This window comes from Rhinichthys klamathensis, unplaced genomic scaffold, assembly GCF_029890125.1.
Source record: "Rhinichthys klamathensis goyatoka isolate OS25496 unplaced genomic scaffold, OSU_Roscu_1.1 h1tg000022l_1, whole genome shotgun sequence".
NCBI lineage: Eukaryota > Metazoa > Chordata > Actinopteri > Cypriniformes > Leuciscidae > Rhinichthys > Rhinichthys klamathensis.
Genome location: NW_026606573.1, coordinates 1,227,641 through 1,251,113, shown reverse-complemented (window position 1 = coordinate 1,251,113; position 23,473 = coordinate 1,227,641). Strand labels below are relative to the sequence as shown.

Genomic DNA, 23,473 nt, shown 5'->3' with positions numbered 1-23,473 from the left:
CACGTAGTCAAGCAGTCAAGATTGACATAAATGTATTTTTGTAATCCCAAAGAAGCTTAACGGCAGACAGGCAGACGAACAAAGGTAAATGTGAATTCCCTTTCAGATATTGTGGTTATTACAACTTCATTCCCATTGGCAGAGTTTGTCTGTTGGCTTGGTCTGCCTCAGCTGTCTGGCAGATCAGAATGTTTGGCAATAAGATTAACGTCACCCCCTTTTTGTGCCATGAGCAATGCACTTATCCTAACATTAGTTAGTTAACCATATTTTTTGCATAGCTATGGATGAAGCCAACTATATTCAGTAAGACTTGTCTCCCATTCCCGAGCCAAGTTTAATGAAAGCAACAATATAGTGGAATCACAGGTGTGAATGAGGAAAATAATATACTGCAGCATGCAATGCATATTTAATGACATGCAGCAGCCATAAATGGATCCGGAAGACACTTATTCCACATGGATTGTATTTAGGATAATGTTCTACAAGGCAATGCCTGATTTAATACATCTTTGTAGGGCAGAGCTAATCATGCTTCCCTGTAGCAGCATCAAGCAAGTCATTTCACAGTGACTCATCTAATATCAAAGGGCTACACAATTAACACTGACTGCACAAAGACAAAATAATTAAGGGTCTATTTGTCACATATATGTGAGAGAAAGTTAATAATAATTTTTTTTTTAAAACCGGATGCTTTTATCATAAACATTACCTGGTTAACCTTTTGGGGGCTGTCTATGCGAGCAGAACAAAGTTCTGATGTTCATGCATCTTTAATGCATATCACAGTACGCTGACATAGTCAAAGATCATTATTTCATGAATTTTGCATAGTGTAGTACACGATGACTCACACAAGCTACGCTCCAGTGAGAAGCAGAGGGCGCGGGATGGCTGTAAGTGCAGTATGATCCTGTTTCTATTTGTTACCCTGATGGATAAGCAGTGTTCTCACAGCGTGGGAGATGCATTTAGGGCGTGCTAGAATTACACATGGAAATAAGATTTGCTGCATTTACGAGATTGGTTGTGGGTTTGTGTGTGCGTGTTACGGCTTTACTTACGGTTGTCCTTCTGGTGTGTTTTCTGGTATGGAAATTGTATAAGACACGTTGGTAAACTGAGGAGCTCTTGGACCTGCGATGATGGACACTACGGCGGGAGGACTGCGGCTGCCCTGGCGGTCGGCAGCCACCACTGTTAGAAGGTATTCTCTGTCTCTCTGCAGGGGGAGGCCTGTTGTCCGAACGTGACCGTTCTTCCTGTCCACCTCGAATCTCCCATCACCTCCTGTTGTACAACAGAACTTATCAACCTCACAGACCTGAAAATGAGTTCTTAATGTAAATATGTTGAGCACACGCATATTGTTGCTGTCGGGCGGAAACCTTGTATGCCCAAAGCCGCTACATTTCAGGAAAAAAATATTTAAAAAAAATAGAAAATTAAACACTGCTGTCAAAGTTAAGTTCATATTGTGGCTTTATGCATATGCCATGATATTATTAACATTTGACCAAAATCAAGCTCAAATGGAGTTAATAGTTTTTTGACCGGCGATTTCAGACATAAATGATTTGTATGTCATTAAAACAGCCACATCTGAGGCAGTAAATGCATTGCACAATAGAGGCAGGATGGAGTTAAGATGGTTGACCGACAGTTTGATGACACAATGGAGTTATGAGGTTTAGTCACAAGCTCTTTTTAATACCTTTCATTGGTTAGATATTTGCAAAACCTACAGACAGACGTAAAGGGTAATCAACAGTAATGATTTATGAAAAAATAAAAATGATGAAATATGGAGATACAAAGTTTCCGCCTGACAGCAACAATATATCATGATGTTAACACTTTGCAATAAGGTTCAAGGTATCATCTAACAATGACAAATCTAGACTTTATCTCTAGGGCAGGGCTCCAGACTAACTTTTCCACTGGTTGCACTGGTGCTACCAACTTTCTCAGTCGGATGATTTGGTCGCACTTTTTTTCTTTTTTTTTTTTACAATATGGTATTAATCAATATCAATGCATGCTAATGAAGAGTTGTCTCATCCTTTCCACCAGCATCCTCGCTCCAAACGTTGTTTTTTTTTAAAGTACAATAATTGACCTCTTCATTTTAGACGACTTAATACCAAAATTTCCTAAATTTCAAATTTGCGCGTTTCATCATAAGTGTGCCATGCGCATATGTGACTGATAATAGGGACCCAAAGCAGCAGCTGCTGATACAACAGCAATGGTGTTGTTGTGCACGTGCAAATTTAACTGCTACTTTTTGACATTCTCAAAGGATACTTTGATAAAGGATACCTGTCGGATACTTAATGAACTTAAAAATTTAATCTAAGTGCCTGAAAGCTCTTTCTCCTATAGTAGGGTTACTGGTGGAGCATTGACAATCTTTGCAGTTCTTGCTGGAACTTATGGGATCCTTTAAGCACTTTGTATTCAGTTCAGAGGTTCACCTTTTCACTACCACGAGACCTCAAAGTGCTTTGGGGGAAAATAGAGGAACTTGAATGCTATAAAGGGTTATGGTAAGATCTTTTAACATTTAAGTGGTTCTTGGAAGATCTCTTATGTTAACGCCAGCATCTGGAGGAACCCAATGGTTCTGTGAGGCCACAATAAGATTTTGATTATCCTATTATTATTACATTTACATTTAATCATTTAGCAGACGCTTTTATCCAAATCGACAAATCTCAGCTGATCGTCATCGGATTTGAAAGTAACGGCTCCTCTCATCAAAGCTTCAGCTGTTTGTTCGGCTCTCCGTGACAAGTTTTGTAAACTCGCCAAATATATATATATATATATATATATATAAATATATATATATATATATGTACACAGTCTACTCACTATATATTCAAACACTTACATATATAAACTAAATGTATTATACATTACTCCGTCTTTACAGTGTTTACCACTCGTTTATGGCACAGTGTGTTTAGCCGTGATGCTAACTAATCTAATGAACTAATGAACAAATGGAAATTATTGACGTATTGTCTTCGATTTTTTTAGTTATTCAATTCAACGGATTGTGTACAACTGTGTCTTCAAATTGCTGATATTACTAATTTAGCTGATTCCTGCTGTCGTCATTGGTGTTTGTTATGAATAACACAAGTGTTAATAAGTTTGGTCTGTTTTTGTGTATTTACTACAGGTGCCCTCATTCTCTCAAATTCCCTTTTAAAGCCCTTTACTGGCCAATAAATATTATGTTTTGAATGGATATAATCAGCTTTGTTCTTTTGTTTCCCCAGAACAACCACTGCATTTCTAAAATCATCTGAACATTTCAGAGGGAACATTGAATTACAGTAAGTTACCTGCACCACATGCAAGTACTTTATTACTATGAACTTTTATGTGTGAAATTGTATTGTTTGACTGTGTACTTAGGTTTTTTAATTAGTTAATCTCTTTTTTTTTTCGAAGGAGTTACACCGCACTCACGATCATCAAGGTGCCAGACAAACAAGACTCAAGATCTCAAAAAATAAATAAACTGTCCGCACACTTAAATCCTTTAAGCAAATTTAATCACCAAGCTTTCGGTCAAAAGACCATCCTCAGGGCAACTGCGGATGGTCTGATTAATTAGTTATTCTCTGAAAATCATCTCTCATGCTCTCAAATCTCATTTATGTTACTTTTACATGTAAAATAATATCACAGGTTTGGCGCCAATAATGCTATGCATTTTTTCTTATACCTTAATCATTTGCATTTGAATATAAGACATTTGAACTCTAAATTATAACTTTAAGTTTAGTCTTTAAAAAAAAAAAAGCTATTATGTGACTTTCTAACTCTTTTAAGTACCTCACATGTCGTTTGTGAATATTTTATTATTGATTGCATTTTATGTTGCAGTAAAGGTGCGGTCACATTGTGAATTTCGTGAAATTACACAGGCAAAAAGGTCTATTGACCATTGACAGCAGTGTAGCGACATAATGTATAAAGCACAGCTCACACAGGAGTCACTTTCAAGCAGCTTTCTGTTGGTCAAATCCAGCGAATTCCAGTGACCAACTTGGTCCCATAGTTAAATTTTTGACCACACACGAAATTGCAGATCGTGTGGATTCTTATGGAAATGACTGGAATTCACCAGTGAAAATTCACAGAACAACAGCTAATTTTACTGCACCTTAAATCTGTTATAATGGGAAATGTTTTCTGCTTGTTGTGACATATAAGGAATACTGTTTCCGGGTCGAAGTCTCTACTTTTACTTCCTCTATCTTGTTTCTAGTGAGAATACTCAACAACCCTTTATGAGCACTGTTGATTCAAGTCACACATTTAAGCTTTTCAAAAGCCATAGTGTTCATTACAGTCTCCAGTCTCACGGCATCCCAGGCTTCAATATTTTAAAATTCAAAATAGCTGAATAACTAACCATATAGGTTAGTTATTCATAGTTAGTTAACCATATCGGTATAGAGAAAAAAGTTAGGATCATCATTTTCAGGAATATTACAGCACAATGAGTGTATATTAGCACCGTTTGTTGTTTGTTTTTGGCATCTGATAGAGCTTTTGGATTTGGAAACAGTGACGTCAGACTTAACAAGCTTAACAAAACTTAAGTTAAGTGAAGATGCACTTTTTTAATTAGGGTAGTCAAAATGTTAATGTCAAAAAAAAAATTTTAACGTTGGTTTATTACATGGAACGTGTTTCCATGCATTTTGTTGAGATGTCTTTTCTTGTATAGCCTATTGTATATACATTGTTGATTATTCATGTTGCTTATGTATTATACAATTTTTTTGTGAATTCTATTCATTGATAGATATTAATCTATTACTAGCTTTTTTCCCAAAGTCCATGGAAGTGTATGTATTAAAATAGATCTAAAATATGTAATAAACAATTCTTATTTTGTATTTAGTTCAGTTTGTATATTATAATAGAAGTTAATGCTAACCATAGTAACAACATGAAATAATAATAAATAAATAAAAATTGGTTCCTGGAGGCACCCAAAGCGGTTCCACACAGTGCCTAATATAAGAGTTCCTCAGGAAACCTGTGTGGTTCCTCAGAAAACCGCCCCTTTTTAAAGGGTGCCTAGAGGATCTACAGATGGTTCCGCCGGTGTGACAAAGTGAAGAACCCCAAAAGGTTTCTCCAGGCACCTTTTATTTTTACAGTGTACTGTTACCATCTACTACGTAAAAATAGCCATAGTCGATAATACGTGACAGATTAGATAAGTCCCGGCAGTTTCACACAGCAAGCTTGAGCTTCACGTCAGCTTCACACGCACTGCAGCTGCAGACACACAAGAGAATTCACACTGGAAGCGTTTGTACAGCGTCACAGCAGCGGCTCCAAAGCTCCATATAAGTGATAATTTCTTTACAAAGACAACTAGCCTATGTATAGTCATTTATAAACTTGATAGTCTTGAAAGATTGTTTTAACATGGGATGTGTACAACATTCGCATGTAAATAGTAAACACCAAACACAACCAAGAAAACAGCTCCGATCATGTTGTTTCAGTCATATGTTGACAAGACAGCAAACTACGGATAAACCCCCCCCCGCAAACTCGGGTTTGATTTGGGTAGTAGTGCTAGAGCCTATATAGGCTACCTATTCATAATAAGCCAAAATAAAGTTTATATATCATATTTTCTGGCTAGTTTACTTTAGTTTTTTTTTATAATACACTATACTTTAACCCAAACTGAATAATTAAAAATAAGTTTAAATGGGTAAATCTTCTATAAATATTTTGGATTCTTCATTTTCTTTTCTGACATACTTTAGTTATTGTTAAAACACACGAGACATGCTTATGCTGTGCATTTTGAGCACTTTTTGTGGGAAATCATATTTGTTTTGTCCATCAATAGTGTGCTTTCACTTTAATTGAGCTTGAGCAGTGTAACAAAAACAGACTCTGCGCCGAAACCCCCGCTTCACTGTCGCTCACCTGACGCTCCTGCTCGACGCTCACGTGCTGCTCCTGCTCCCGGTGTGAATACACTCATTGGTTAACGTACGGCGGAAAAAAATATGCGCCGCTCACGCTTTGGGTGTGAAACAGCCGAGAAACTGCCGTAATGCAAGTGCAGGTAGAAAGACACCGATTGAGTGTGTGACCATGCACTCGCACAAATGCGCACAAATGCGACCATGTCAAATTGTAACTCGCACATTCTTAAAAAAATGGTCGCATTTTGGTCTCAGTCTGGACCCCTGATCTAGGGTAATGTTTATTTCTACATACACTACTATATTTTCAGCGTATCAAATAGTTTCAATGTATTATGAGCAAATATGAATGAATAATAGTATATTTATAAATTAACAAACCTTGATTAATACATGCAATAAAATGATGAATGTTGTTCATTGTTACTTGATGCATTATTTAATGTTAATAAATTGAACCTTATTATGGAAACATTTATTATGAAACAAAGAAACATTTAATATGAAAATGGTTGTACATTTTTGTGGAAAACATGATACTTTTTTCTGTGATGAACAGAAAGTATAAAACAATATTTGAAATAGAAACAAGCATTGTAACATTGCAAATGTCTTTACTGTTACTTGATCAATTCTATATGCATCCTTGCTGAATAAAAGGTAGTTAATAAAAGTTAATTATACACATTTATTTATTAAGGAGGCAGGTAGGAAAATCTGCTTACCATCAGACAGGAAATATTCCACCTCTCCATTGACGCCCTCGTCACCATCTCTGGCTTGAAGCTTGTAGACTAGTGAGTTTGGTGGGGCACTAGCAGAGACCACACTCAGGTAGGGGAAAGGGACCATTGTCCATTCTGGGGCATTGTCATTGACATCCATCACCGTCAAATCCACTCTCACCGTATACCAGTCTGAACCTGTAATTCAGATATTCAATTAGCAACTGTTTTGAGAAATGTCTGTAATCATAAATGTAATAAATCAAAAAAACAAAAAAAAAACAGAGAAGGCAAAGGACAAAAAAACAAGCTATTTTGAAATAGCTGGAGACCTTCATTTTAATTGGGCGTTTTGTTCGGTGTTTTCAGTTTGTGACACAGGACAAAATAGCCCATTGGCCCTGAATGACTGTGTCATGATATGGGTTTCTTCACAGCATGTCCTCAGAGTATAGTTTCAGAAACTTAGGTTCAAGTTTTGATGTTTATTTTCCACAAAAAATAGTGAGCTACAATGCATCACAGATGCAGGGAAACATTTACATGCAAGTTGGAGAGAATGTCAGATACTAATGAGTGGAGTGTTTTCCTCATGGCGGCGCTTGCTACGTTTAGCTGCTGCGTCGCCTCATTAAACATTCCTTCCTTATCACAATCATCGCCTTGCAAAGCGACAGAACTGAAAACAGTTTCAGCACACATTTATGGACGACGCGGTATCATCATGGAAATGCATGAACGAAAATGCTAAAGGACAAAAAGAAAGAAAAACGTGTCAGCCATAAAGCAGAAACAACCCGCCGGTGTCTTCTCTGCTTTGTGTTACTTTTCAGACTTGTTAAATCGCCCCTTCAAACGCATCTCCCCATTTCCATTTATTTCGTTTTTTTTTTCATCTTTCTCAAAAAAATTCCTCTCTTGCTCTCACTTTTTTTTTTTTTTTTGGAAGAGGTATAAATAGTGGGCTGTCTGTTAGAAGATGTGAAGTGACAGAGTCACGGGCTCTTTGATTCCCCAGGTGATTGGCCCTTTCATTGCCTGTGACAGCACACCTGCTGCCTTACACTTTGCTGGGGAGACAGAGAAGAGCAAGAGAGAGAAAGGCCGAGCGACAGAAGTGGGAGTTAGTAGGGGAGGCTTAGAAAAAGATTAACTTAAGCTCCAGGTTTGGATCAATATAAAATGATAATTAATAATAGATTAATAGATAGAGGAGGTGGGCAAGTGAGAGCCATATTAAGATCAATATTATATATATAAAAAGAGAGAGAGAGTGTGAGTAAGTGAGTATGTGTGTGTGTGTGTGTGTGTGTGTGTGTGTGTGTGTGTGTGTGTGTGAGAGAGAGAGAGAGAGAGAAAGAGAGAGAGAGAGAGAGAGAGAGAGAGAGAGAGAGAGAGAGAGAGAGAGAGAGAGAGAGAGAGAGAGAGAGAGAGAGAGAGAGAGAGAGAGAGCAGAAAGAGAAAGTAAATTACTCTCAGTTGTATCTGGAGTTTCTCTCAGCTAATCCGAGTTCACAACACACTATAATGTCACTATTTTGTGTATACAGAACACACTGCAAATAACAAAACATGTTGTTGACCCAACCACATCCAGAGCATGCATTTAAACTTATGCAAAGGTCATTACCTACAAGGACACCATAGCCATTAGATGATTCTTGCCACTGAAATGGCAAAAAGAGACAAACATCTGACATTTTTGCTTGTCAAGTGGAAACTATGGCCGCAATCTCAAAGTATATCACACTGACAGCATACATCAAGATATAGTTATTTTTGTTATAAATTCAACCTCAAAATATTTTACATTACATAATATCCACAGCCACAAAAAAAGACTTCCAACTGTGTAAAATATATATTATTACATTAAGGGGCCTTTTATACCATAAATAACCCTTACATTTAGTTTAAATGTTGGCCTAACTAACTCAATATCTTAAGGTTGATTCAGAGATGGTAAATTATTTTTACTTGAACTAAAACTCAAACTTAATTACAATATTACTGAATGAGGCACATTTATAAAGTTAACCTTTTTTTCAGTGTTTAAAAGCGTTTAATAAAAAAAAATATTTTTGTGTTGGCTTTTATGGTGAATGCTTGTGATATTCCTAATTTTTAAGTGTCTTTGGATAAAAGCATCATCCAAATGAATAAATGCACAGTAGCATGAAAACAATGTCTATTTCACAATATTGTAGTGACACAAATATGACAACGTGGGTGGGTGGAGCAGCACTTGACAAAACAAAACATAAGATTATTAATAACAAATGAATACATCTCAACAGTAAAAAATAAATAAAAAAACAGCTTAACCTTAAACACTTGACCTTTAAGAAAAAACAGCTGTCACAGTCACATTCAGTTTGTTTTAGGTTCTTGGACTTTCTGTTTTGTTTACATTCATGTGTTTCTTGTTCTAGTTTCCCACCACGTATCAGTCACCATGGACACTAACACCAATCATCACAGCTGTTTGTAATTGTATCATCATCACTATGTATTTAAGTTGATCTTTGTGCTCACTTCACTGTCCAGTGTTGTTCGTGTTACATGTTTACACGCTGTCTCGCATGTTGGCTGTATGTTAAATAAACCCTGTGTTATACACTCATCATATTCGTCTTCCGTGGATTTAAGCATAACAACAGCATTACATAATAAATAAGAATGTATGAGCCACATTTGAAGCCCCTATAAAACAGCGAATATATATTATTCACAATTCCACACCTATGACACATTTTCTCTTGAATTCTATACCAATGCAGCAGGTTCCGACACTAACCATGAACAATAGAATGATCAAAAAAACAAAATCACTTCCATTATAACCATCAAACTTGACAATAGTGGAAGGGTCTACAACACAGCATGGTTTTTATGGTCATAATATATATATATATATATATATATATATATATATATATATATTTTTTTTTTTTTTTACTGCACCTCTGGATGAACATGGTTTCAACTTTCTGAATTTAAATTAATTTTGATATTTTACAGTATCAAATGTTGGTGGTACAATACAGAAAATAAAAAAGCTGATTAAAGGCTGAAAATCTTATTCTTCTATTAATATTGTAAAATATAGGCTACTTTAGTCAAACAGGAAGTCATTTTGCTTTCAACCTGAGCTTTTTTTTCCTCTTTTTTTCTTTTGAATATAATGTGTGTATTCATCCATTTCAAGCAGTAGTTTGCATTGTTTAGTCAATGGTTACGCCCCATTAAAGTTTTTGTATGTACTTTTTTTAAAGTACTAACTAATAAAAATACCATTAAACATTATATACCAAGATATTTAGAAAACATTCTAAGTTGAAAGTTCACATGCTTTTTTTCTCTCTAAAAAAACCCCCAATGCTACTCTACTTTGAAATGTGCATTCCATGTCGGAATGTCTGTTTTTGTTTTGGTCTGTATGATCCTGCTCACTTCCAATTTACCCAATAGTATTTCGACACCCTGGGTTGCCAATTGGTGGAAAACACAGCGTATTGCAGCCATGGAAGCCAATAAACAAACTGAGTCAGTGATTGCAGATCAACTGACCTGAAAAGCCTTGGCATCGATCTAAAAAGCTCTATGACCAGAGGCATATTAAAACGTGGATAAATTAACTTATAAACTTACAGTGCAAAGCTTGTCAACTTCCATTGTCAATTGCGCTTGTTCCTGTTGATTGTCCTCAATCTGGCAACCCACATGAGTGTCGAGTCAGAGGAGGACGAGGGAGGGAAAACAACTCTCTTCAATATTTTGAATTTGGACTGCAGTACCCATTTCAACACTAGCTGTCAAAATGAACTTTTACGCCCGTTTCACACATACTCCGTGTGCGGTGCGTATGCGGTACAGGAGCAGCACGCGCTATAGTGCTTTCACATATGCTGCGTGCGTTTGCAGTGCGAAACACATTTACTCACTATTTGTGTTTAAAAAAATCATCAATCAAATCAAGTCATCAGCAACTTTTATTTAAAAAAAGTTTTTGCCTCCAGTGCGATTCTCGTTGATAAGCTACTACACGTATACACTCTTTAATAGACGTATTCACGTTTAAACACATTTTAAACAACGTTTTATTCAATGCATTACTTTTATATAGATTATATATTAAGTTGCTCAAGCAAGTGGTAACATATTTAACCATGTACTTATATTAAAATCGCAAACATTTTAAATTAAAACTTAAAATTGACAAAAACAGCAGACTCATACCTTTTCTTTTGCATAATTTAAATCTTTATACAATAAATCTTGCATGTCACAAATAACTTGTTTTTCCACCTCAACGAATGAGACGAGTGTCGTTCATTATGTGGCCTTGAAGTAAATTCTTGCTTTACCCCGGTCTTAAAGTAAAAAGATGACTATGAAAAATAGTAGTATTTAATTTAATGCATTTATGGTTACATTTTATTTAATTAAATACATTTATGTTGAGATTACTACATTTTATTGAATTAAATGCATTTATGGTGAAATTAACCTACTACATTCAGGTCAGTCTGTGTTCATTTTGACCACGAACCGTGTGCTGTCACTTTAATTCAGCGTTTGCAGCACAGCAAAAATAGACTCGGTGCGTAAACGATCTCTGCACTGCTGTATACGCACCGCAACTGGAACGGATCGACGGACTGCATCCGCGTGCAGTGTGAACGCTCTAACCTGTTAACATGGGTACGGAAAAAAATACGCACCGCATACGCACTGCAAACGGAGTATGTGTGAAACGGGCGTAAGACCCTCTGCCTCAACATTTCTGGTGAAATTGGCATACATTTATTGTTCCCCAAACTGTATTAAACCAACTTGAAAAATACATTTCAAGACCGTGGCATTTGTGTTTTGAACTAGATTTTTGACGTTTCTCTTTTTCCAGTATTGACAGCTATGTTAATAATAAAACTCGTAGTTTTCTGCTTCTGGTCAGATTTGTTTATTAAACTGCACTACAGATCTCGTTTACAGGTTTCTAACATTACATTGTATAACTTATACTGCCCAGAACAAGTGGAAACATGTTCACATTCTGCACTGAACTTATAGCAACTTGTTTTGTAAAGCATATACTCTGATTTTGACATGAAGCGTATGCACCCTCAACCCATCAGAGATAGAGTACACTCTCTTTAGTAAAAAGCAGAACTGTTTTGCTCACCCTAAATGCTCCCATACTCACAGTGAGAGCATCAGGGTACCTGTAGGAGGAGGACCTCCCAGTCAGAAGCAATCCCAGTGTGAGAGATGGATAGACATACTGATAGCCCTAGAGGGAGAAAGAGGGGGCTGGTGAAGGCCTCTCTGGAGCACTGATAGATGGATGAAGGAATGCCCTGCCAGAGCCAAAGGGTCATCAGCGATATGCAAAAAAGATAAACATCACAGCCTCCTTCTGAATAAAGTTCCTAAACTTTCTTCTTGCTCACTCTGAGTCTGAAATTCATTTCATGCTACAAGCAGCACAAATAAAGTACAATAGAATAAAGATACAAAATAAATAAAGAGCACAGTACATTTTTCAGTTAGGTTTAACAGCAGTATTCAGGTGAGATATAGCCTACCACAAAAATGTAATAATAATATAAAATAACACTGCATAGTCTTAACTTTATAAACTAAATAGATTGTTCCTTGTTAAAGCTACAAACGTTATTTATTCAAGCGCAGTGAGTGATTTTCTCTTTGTCTGCTGCTCTTTGATTGACAGTAATGACACAGACAGCATCAGGTTTATTAGGCTGCTGTCACTTTAAGAACTGCACAGATCCATACTGTTACACATGTGTTTACTTTTTCAACTGTTTACATTCACTTAAGACATAACCGACTGAGTTTACGAGAATATTCGCCAAGACTAGCGCAATAAGCCGCAAAAAAGAACTCAATTTGACACTCGCAAGCTTTGTTGAGAGGTGGCTTTATGTGTGCGCACTTTGACTGAGAGGGCACAGAACACAGTCTCTTAGAGAGAGCATGAGTAGGGTATAACAGGGTTAAAGGCGCACTGGGGTAAAATGCACATTTGACTTTATTCACCTTCAAACCACTGGATGGCACAAAGATTAAAGTCGGCACTTTTCTTAACAACCCCTTTTGATGATGCACATGGAAATCTGGCTGATCCTTGACGTGATCGCCGACAGCAACGCAAAGTTGATTCTGCATTAATTTGATCTTTGTAAAAAAATTGTAGATGTATGTAGCAAATGATTATTGATGACTATCTTTTGACACAACAGTCTTGTTAATGTTTTTCAGTTTTGTTCAAGGTAATTAAAGCACCATATTTTCAATAACGGAAGAATATGTAAGAGTATGGTATTTGGGGTAAAAGGCGCCCCTGCTGTCACAATAATCAACATGATAGGAAATAGCTGGCTGACTTTTCCATTTATATAAATCAAATATTAAGTTGGGTGTCCATCTTAGAGATAATCACCATATTTATAATGAAACCATCATATTTAAAATATTATATTAATCATAACATACACTATGGGAGTAGTGAAAAGCAAATTTTTCTAAAGGTGTTCCTTAAGCCCAATTCTACCCTATTGATTCAAATTGCTTCAATGTTTAAATTGGCAAGACGTAAAACAATGTGCAAATGATAAACTTGATGATGCAAGACTGGCCCAAATGGCCAAGTGACACTTCCGTCAACTGTGCGAGCTGAAGTCTTGTATTGCAGTATCGCAGCTCCCTTGCAATGCAAACCCGATGTGCTGATGTGAAGCCATTTGAGAAGACGCGGTACCGCTGAATCACTCACACTGTTTGTGAAATTAAATCTTACAGATCCTTTTCAGATTACTAATTTGCTTTGATAATCTGTTCGGATTAATTTACTATCTAACCTACATGTTATAGTGCATAAATGTTTGCGGAAACATCACACTTTATAATCGAAATACCTGAGGGAATGTTGAAATTATGCGCAACACCCGTAATCTCCGCACGGAAATTCAGGCCCTGTAACTATACCGCCACTGCAGCTGGTGCTTCCAGATTCGCAGACAGTGAAAGACATGCATTAGAGATGAAAAATAATTATTTCACCTGGATGATGGGTATCAGATGGAAACAACACCATTTGTGGGCTTGTTGTATGAGAGAAAGAGAGAGAGTGAAAAATAATTTAACCAACAAGACTAAAAACAGAAGCAAGTAGGCTAATAAGTGGAAAAGCCGAAGAGCAACATTGTGGGATTAATACAAAGCACCATTGGAACGGCCCTGAGGTTGTTATGGAAACGGAATTAAAACCACACTCGGACAACAGGAAAGAGAAAACACAAGCTGCCAAATGACTGCATAAATCAATGTCATTAAAAGTCATGAATAGTGGTAAAAAATAGCTGCGGATCGGAAGAAAATTAATCAGCATTTAGAGACGGGGGAAAAAAGGGCAGCAAAAGCATTTAGCTGCAATGTTTTCCCACCTGCTTTATGTTACTGAAACACAAGCTCAATAACTTGCTAGTTCATACAGTATGAATAACAACATACACACCATAGACTCCCCACAAAGGGGTCTTTTATCACCCTAAATTATCCATCACAACTACTTATTATAACGCAAATTATTATACAGCTACTTGCAAAACAAATATGGCTCATTTTTTGTGCCCAGGACTATTGAGTTATACAAAAATACATAAAAAATGCAATTTATACAAAAAAAGACTTGCAATATAAGGTTGCGTTAATTAAGAAACATTCCAACAGTACATAATGTTAAAAGGGACTAGAAGCGAAGAAAAAAGTTTCAGAAAAACACCTGCGCTAATACACCAGGAGCATCCAACAAGCGGAAGCTAAACAGAATTTGCCTTTTAAGCAATATTTGCATGTGTCTTTACTAAAAAACGTTATTTTCTAATGTTTGTGCTCATGCATATTCACGGTTTAAGGAAAGTATTTTGCATGTTTTACTCAATGTGTAACCACTTGAACTTTCAAAATATATCGGACCAACATGAAAACCAAGAACACATTTCAAGACCTTGGCATTTGCATTTTGAACTAGATTCTATCTTATTTTATCCTCATCTCAAATGAGGATGTTCTGTGTCAATGGCACATACATGGAAATGAAATATTAATTTAATAAGCTGTAATTATGGCATTGTGAGAAAAGACTGCAGAGCGATGCAAGAGACATAACACCAGCACAATGTGGGAATATGGTTGCCAGGTACAATGGTCAATTGAACAGTTTAGCAGTCATTATATAAAAAAAAATGCTGAATCTCACCAATTATAATCAAGTATTCAAGAGGGCCGTGTAATAACCGATGCAAAACTCTACAAGAGCATTTTGCCTGCCCTGTACAATTTATGTGGGGTATTTTCCCCCCAAGAAACCGGTTAAATTTGTTATCTCTGATACAAACTGACAATGAAGCCTGTTGATCCCTTTTAACCCAACTAGTTCAAGCCCAATCAACCCTCATCCTCTGATTCTTTGTCACACTCTCTCATTCCTGATATCTGCTGACAGAGGGAGGGAGAGATGCAATTTGCAGTCGTCTGCCATGGAGGTTTTTCTCAGCACGTAAGCTAACTAACAGGAGTCCTACATCTCTAGAGCCGGACAAAAAAAGATGTTTCACAGCAATAACTGAGAAAACTGGAAGGGGAGAGAGAAATAGGGAGAGACACGAAGAGAGCGAGTTTGTGCAGGAAAGAGAGCATACAGAAATAAAGAAAGAGAGAGAGAGTGCTAATTAAATACTCTCTCAGAGGATTACAAAGGGCCATTTGGATCCCCCTGTGGAATTGTCACTTTCATAATCTTATTATAAAGGGTTAGGTACTCAGATTTTTCTTTTCACATCAAACTTTCAATTAAAGAAAAGAGAGAAAAAAATACAAAAAAGGAAAAGCTGCTGACACCAAATTGCATATGCAAATTGCAAATGACAAATGTAAAAGCCATTATGTTATGAATAAAAGTGAACTCACACACATTTACAGACACTGATGACAAAATTCCATTTATGTCACATTAGCAGGATTTTTGAGGAGGCACTATAAAACAGGATTGTTTCAATTAACGCGTGTTGTGACAACATGGCACTCTAATAAGCACTGAATCTTTACATCTACAGCATCACAAAGTCACTATAATAATCTCATGCCCCTTGAGTACAAGCTGACAGTATTAGTAAACCATTACTAAGGCTGGGCAGGCGATATTGCCAAAAAATATCACTGTTTTTTTCCCATATCATTCAATAACAATATTTAATGTACACATAAATTGTTTGACTCCACATAGTTAGCTTTTAATTAGGTGTTCTAGGAAATCCATTTTCCCGTGTGTAATGATTTAAATGTATCATCGAAAGCAGTGTTTGATGAAATTAATTCATAAAACATAACAAATTTAATACATCTTTTAAAAGGCAATCAAATGAAAATTGAATTTACAACAAAACAGAACTTACTGTAGTTTTTAAAAAAAGGATGAAAAAATATCTTGGTTGTATGATATTTCTTATATTATATCTTAAATGTATAATTATTTTTATTAGTATTGTTGTTGTTACTTTAATAAGTGCATTTTAAAGGTGCTCTAAGCGATGTCACGCGTTTTTTAGGCCAAAACATTTTTTGTCACATACAGCAAACATCTCCTCACTATCCGCTGGCTGCCTGTCCCCTGAACACACTGTAAAGAAACGCGGTCTCTGCAGACAGCCCAGGCTCCACAAACAGCAACAAAAACAAACTGCGGCGACCCGCTCCACGAAACATAACAAACTGTTCCAGCCAATGACCGACAAGAAGGGTTTGGGGGTGTGGTTAGGGGGGTTAGTGCGCGGATGAGGAGGAGGGAGGGTCTAGCTAGCCTCCGTTTTGTTTGACAATAGTTCGAACGTCAACAAGAAGTGACGTCACCCAGGATCGCTTAGAGAACCTTTAAAGAACAATACTAAAGTAATTAATTTATGTCATCATTTCTTCAAGTTAAAGCTACATATGTAATTTTTATCGCCGCTTGGGGTCGCTAACCTCTTACAATAACAAAGGCGTAGATTGATGATGCAGTGATAAGCGGAATCATGGAACTTGCTGTCATGTTGATGGATCTAATAATGTTTATGGACGAGTGAAAACATTCATGACTGTTATGAAGCAGGTCGCGATTGCTAATGAGAGACAGATATCAGCACCACACGCGAGTCCCGCGGATATAAAGGAATAAGGACATTCTACCGAACTACCTGCAAGTGCTGAATTAATACTCAGGTCAGTTTATTAGACGAATGAAACTTGAGGTAACGCAGCGCTGTTTCACTTGGTCTACACTAATACACTAAACTGCATTTGAGTGTGTTGAAAGTTATAATGTTGTTCTATGTGTTAGTTTGTTGGCTATATGAGACTAGCAGTAAGCTAGATCAACATTAGAATAACATACTGATCATATTCTAACATTTCATCATGTTGAGCAATATATCTTTGATTAGTTTTATGTACATTTGCTCGCCCGTCTAATAAAGTACATGCAGGAGCGGCGTCTCTGTCAAGTCGAATTCTGCCACGAAGCTCTCGGCATCTTGAAAACGCCACGCTGATATTGATCCTCGTTTTAGTCTCCTTTTGTCCCAAAGTCTGCTTGCCATGGTTCATAATGTTTGAATGAAACAACAACAGCGTGAGCGTGCCGCTAAACATTACGCAGCTGTCCACATATGTCGCCATGGTTACTATGGCAGTACAAGCGGAAACCAGGGATAACGCGGATATTACGTCATTGACAGCCGACAAGTGACAAGGGACGGGCACTATTTAAAATTGTGAATTTCTCTGAATTTACAAATTATTGGAAACATTTAGGATAATGTAAGTACACAATTGAAAGAAACATAAGACTGTGCAAGGGGGTTTTGGATATGTTGATACAAAATTCTTACAATATTGTACCTTTAAACCAAACTTTTATTTTGATGATTTGTCATAAGGACTTTTGAGTTTTAGTGTGTATTTTGTCGATAGCGTTAATCAAATGCGACGGAGAAATGCTTTCCTCAAAGCAGCTCTGGAGATTAAGTTTGCGGATTGTCCTCATAATGATGCAGACACCGAAAACACAATGAGATTCACGCATGCTAGACTGTGTGTAGTTGACAAAATTATGCCACTCACTCACACAGAGAGACAGAGAACATCCGGTCTTTTTAGCGATACACACCTGATACTACCGATATCTTGGATACTTTTTTTCCCAATAAATATCAATATATTGCCTAGCCCAAATCATAACAGTTGCCTTCAAAAGTTATTGGCCATGTTATCTAAATTCTTCAATAGCAGCCACAAATATCTTTCAAGCTGCTCCCTGAATGGGACGGCTGCAATTGAGATTTCCTAGTGTGCTCTGGGTATTAAACCGCAGAGAAGATGCTCAGCACCCTGTCTGCTCCTAAGAGCATTACGGTGGGGTTTGACACTGAGCTGGTTTAATGTGGGCTTTACCTTTACTGCAGGCCTCGCTGTCTAATCGCCCCTGCTGCTCACAGTTACATTTGAGCTCAAATCCCGCTGGATTTCATCTGTTTGGCTTCCACAGAGAGAGGTGAGATTCCCTCTTATTGCTTCCACCTATCAAAGCCTTTATCAGATCAGCGACCACTAAAGGAAAATAGAAAACTAAGGGGGCCACTCTGGCATCTTGGGATTGACCCCATCCCACAAACACTGTGCAGTATTTTAACAGGTTGAGTGAGGTATCTCAGCTGCCTTCATTTAGGACTTCATCTCTGTAACCTCAAAGTGGATGAGTGTGATTCTCACTGTACAGATCACTGAGTAAGCGGCTTCACATCAAGACACACATAATGGTCTGGAGGTTTGGTTTTGTGTCGAGAGGAAGAGCAATGTGTCTTTGATGTCTCTGCATCTGGTGTATCTCTATGGCCTGGAGGAACCATACAGTTTCATGATGTACATTGTGCAAAGTAGGGTCTTGATACTAAAATTTCTGTAGTTGATAGTAATACTGGTAAAACATTATTACTGATATAATAGTAATACCATGGCACAATGAACAATATAGATGACGGCTAAAAAGTTTAGAGGCAGTAGGATTTGTTGTGTTTTTTTAAATAAATCTTTTTAATTTATGTATATTCTGTATTTAAAATACAGTCGAAACAGTAATATTGTGAAATACTACATTCTATAAAAAAAGTTCTCTATTTTAATATATTTTAAAATTGAATTACTGTTGTGAGTGACAAAGCTTAATTTTCAGCATCATTAACTCTAGTCTTCAGTGTCACGTGATCCTTCAGAAATAATTTTAATGTGCTAATTTTATCCTCAGGAAACATTTCTTATAAATGTTGAAAACAGTTGAGCTGCTTAATATTTTTGTGGGAAACGTAATACTTTTTTTTGTCAGGATGCTTTGATGAATAGAGGGTTCAAAAGAACATTTATAATAGACATGGTTTGTCCTTGGTTTGTTCGTCTTTACACTTTTTTCACACATTTATTGCATCCTTGCTGAGTAATTCTGAAACAATGTAACAAATCTTACCGACCCCACACTTTTGAATGGTAGAGTAAATATATAAAATGAAATGAAATATTAATTATTATAATTAAAATTAGAATTATAATATTAAAAAAATTTTTAAATATGAACTAATTAAATCAATACAAAGGCATGTAGCCTTCAAGTATATCTAAATGACAAAACTAATATTGTTCAAGTAATTATTCAAGTAGCTAAACAAAGAAAAGTACATTAAGAGCAGTGAGGTTTTTTTTCTTTGTCAATATTGTATTTTGAGTAATATTAATGACACAATAAGCAATAACAGGTCTATTAGGCTGCATTTATGCTGGAAAACCCAGTGCACAGTCCTTATATTTTGACATAAATTACATTTCCCCCCTGCCTGTTTACATGTACAGACCTACTGTGTTTACATTAATAACTCACCAGATAAGCACTTAGAACAAGAAGTGAATTTGTTTACATGCACAGTCAAGCATGAGCACAGATATACCGCATACACATGCAATTATTGAAAAGCAGTCGTCTGTCTGATAGCACAGGTATTGAAGTACTTGAGTTTGTACTCGATATATATTCAAACACAAAGTATCCGAAAGCTGACGTTTGAGTGTGCGTGTGTGCACATGTACCGTATACATACGTATATGCGTGTGTGCTAGCTTTGGATATGATGGCCAGGGCAAAGGTAACAATTCTACAAGAAACAATTCTGCTGCCCAAATGGCACTTATTAAGGCATTTTAAGCTAGAATAATTTTTGCTGATGGCTGCCATATATCCAACCATGAATTAAACACCTTGGAGGACTTGGATAAGTGCTGATTAGCATGACCCGCAAATGCCCTCACACTACAAGACACTCCCATTCATTTCCAGTCGGCAAGCTAAATGTCCAACACAGTAGATTCATTCTTAAACATCAAACAAAAGGAGGATGAATCAAATATCACTTTCCTTTAAATTAAATATGAAATCTCTTTTCTCTGACGGTTCCTCTGCTTTGACTACCTCTCTCTCTAATCAGCTTTGACTACAATTCCTCTAATCTTCCAAGCAGTCAATCCATTTACCTTAATATGTTCTCTTTCACACCTCTGAGCTTTGAAGGCAGTGTAATTCGTTAGGGTGTTTTACTTAAGCTGAGCTATCCGAATTCATTTTTTTTTTTTTTTTTTGCAGTAATGTGAAGAATCCTGTGGTCAATCTTCATCTCTCTCTCACCCACTACTGTATGTTTCTTTGTCAACATGCAATCTGAGGTAAGGAGAGATCCATTGGCTTTGTAAACTGTGCACACTTTTGTTTAAAAGGAAATGTTTCTGAAGGAGCAACGAAGGGGAGGGGTTATATATCTAGGGAGGATTCTGAAAACTAATTCCCTTGTCTAATGAAAACTATTTGAAAGTGTGGAAGAAATGGAGAACAGTATCTCACTGCCTGCCTCAAAAGGCCTTTGAAACCTCTTAGCCTTGACTGCTGGAACATCTTTGGGAAGAAGAGAGAGAAAAGCCGTGGTTGAAGTTGTTTCTCTTGCCTCCATCTGCAGTTTGTCTGCCAAGCATCATCCCACCCTGATTAGAAAAAAATAACTATTTGATTTTTCACGTTTCATTCTAACTGCTCTTTATTGTGTCCTGGACTTGTTGAGTCCAGAAATTGTGCTTGAATTAATGTTTTTTGGTGTTTGAGAGGAGCAAACCAAAAATTACCACTTTCAATTAAATATATGTAGTTTACAATACATGCAACAACAACAAAAAATGCATGTATAGCTCAAAACCTTGATGTACGTTAGGTAGTCACAACTCGTCTTAAAAGTAATTACTGCAAAGAAATGATTACTACCACTCAATGTTTTTCCATCAGGATTTTCATTTGCATCATCATTTGCCGAAATGCAGTTATGCTGCTAAATAAAGGGTCCTTCCTTCAAATCACAACCTTGATGAGGCTGTTGTTCCATGAAAAGTGGAATTTATAAATACACATTCCAATATTATTATTTTTTTATTCCAATATTGAGCAGATCATAGACAGACAGAAAAACACAGACATGCAACACTGAATTTTTCAGTTTTCCACTCTGATTGCAGTTGTTCAGAGTTTAATGAGGAGAAAACAGAGATGCTGAGAGTTGCATCATTCAGTGCGTTTACATGCACCCTCATAATGCGAATATAATTGGATTTTGGCAATGTTGCGATTAAACTTTACCTCATGTAAACGCAATACTTCGATCAAACTAATGCAATTTAAGCTCATAATCGTAGTTACCACATTCGCATTAAAATATGTGGCATACGCCGATTTTAATCACAATAAGCAGGCATGTACAGTAAACACCTTAATCACATTATTAGCGCTCTGACCAAAGTGTGCATGTGCTCGGTTCTACACGGATGCAGTGTTGTTCAGAAAAATGTCACAAAGTTTATTCATGAAGTTTTGTGAAGTTCTCACTTTTCCAAATCGCTAAACTGTTAACACAATTCACTGTGCAGTCTCTGCTCTGTATCTTCATCCACACCACGCGAAGAACACGACGGCAGCGTAGGCATTGTGATGTTCATCACGCCACCGAATAATATATAGTACTTCCATAAAAATGTATTTTGAATTTGATGTGAGTAGATTAAAACAATGGCCAGTAACATGCCTACTGTATGCCTATCCGAGGATGGTATAACCATAATTATTAGCAAATAATCAGAACAATGAAAATTGCATGTAAACTGGAGTGAAGAGTTCTGCTCGTGTCATCTAAACATCGTACTGTGATTATTAGAAATAATCGCATTATTGGTGCACATGTAAAAGTAGTCATTGTCTGATTCCTTAGATTCATGTAACTCCAAGTACACAGATCAATGTGTTCATTCATTTCTCAATTCAGTGAATAAACTTTGGTTATCCAAATTATTCAAACTGGAACTTCAATGTATTTCCCCCCAATGTCCAATGAAGATACTATTGTTTTACATGTGGGGTCCTTATATACTAAATATAGACATTAAATCCAGTTAGATTGGTCTGAAAGAACAATTCCAGATAATAAACTGATTTGATTCTGTTGGCTAATGCTCTAGAGATAAAGCTGAAATCGGTATTAGAGATAAAGGGGCTGCAACAAGACACAAGACTTGACTTTGTCTGTTTCCAGAAGTCTTTATACAAGGGCTCCATTAATATGCTATGCAGTTTTGGAGTTGTTTTCCAAACCAGATGTCAGTGCACTAAATAGTGGTGAAACTGCTTGCCAGAAGTGTTTATAGATTTCAGCACGGGTGCCATCAGGTCCTTTGTTATTTGTCAGGGGCTTTGTTTTTTGGCATCTGACAAAAAGCTTTACAAAAGTCAATTAGAGCTAATGGGGCGTCTAGTTGTTCTGCTAAAACACATCACTGTAAGCACTGCATTAGAGTCCATGAAGACTGCTGATCTACTATTAGACCATAGGGGCAGGGGAAGAGTTTCAAAGACATTCAGCAGACGCTTGAGATGGGCCGTGACCCAGTCTGATGAGCCACTGACCCTTTCCTCCCAGTTGATCAAGCCTGAGAGAAAATCTGTCACTCATTTCACGCTTTTCCCACTTAATCTGCCATGGGAGAATATTAACACTGTGCCACACGCTCATCATCAAGACTGAGCACTCAATCTGGGGCATCTGCCCAAAATAGGGCTCAAAATAAGAAACAGATCAAATATACAGTAGTTATGTTGAAAGATGAGAGCAAAACTGCAAATATATAATGTAAGATAAAAAAATAAAAAAAGATGAACAGATAATTATAGTGATCAAACATTTCTATTCAAATACGAGTGTCTCGTTTCTAGATCTTTCATTTTTTAGACAAATGTTGAGAATCTGTTTCTATCAGTTTTATTCATGTTCCCTATGAGGTTTCTTATAAAAAGGCAAATGTAAATGAAATGCTAATTAAATCCTTGCAATTCCGCTTCCCGTGCTGATATAAACTTCAAAGGCAAAGATTAACATTGACGCTTAAGCTTCAGTGCAATCACAGATGATGCACACATCTGTTTAGCAACAGGACAGACTGTTACTGAATGTTTTCATCTAACTTTATGAAGTATGTGGTGTTAATCTAAACAGGCAGAATTTTGGGGTCACAAAATTTAGCGGTCAATCTTGATGTGTCTGTCCATGACATGCAAAAAGTCATCAAATT

General features: G+C 36.7%; 1 protein-coding gene across 3 annotated transcripts in view; it reads right to left on the bottom strand.

The window, feature by feature from the left end:
* The window catches only part of si:ch211-186j3.6 (neural-cadherin), a 380,887-nt gene that overhangs the window by 199,419 nt on the left and 157,995 nt on the right, over positions 1 to 23,473 (bottom strand). For all 3 annotated transcript variants that reach the window (XM_056242529.1, XM_056242538.1, XM_056242521.1), the window contains exons 2-3: positions 6,716 to 6,913; positions 1,071 to 1,296 (exon numbers count right to left, since the gene is read on the bottom strand). In XM_056242529.1, coding sequence (XP_056098504.1) covers positions 1,071 to 1,296; positions 6,716 to 6,913 — 424 coding nt within the window. The remainder of the gene's footprint in view (positions 1 to 1,070; positions 1,297 to 6,715; positions 6,914 to 23,473) is intronic.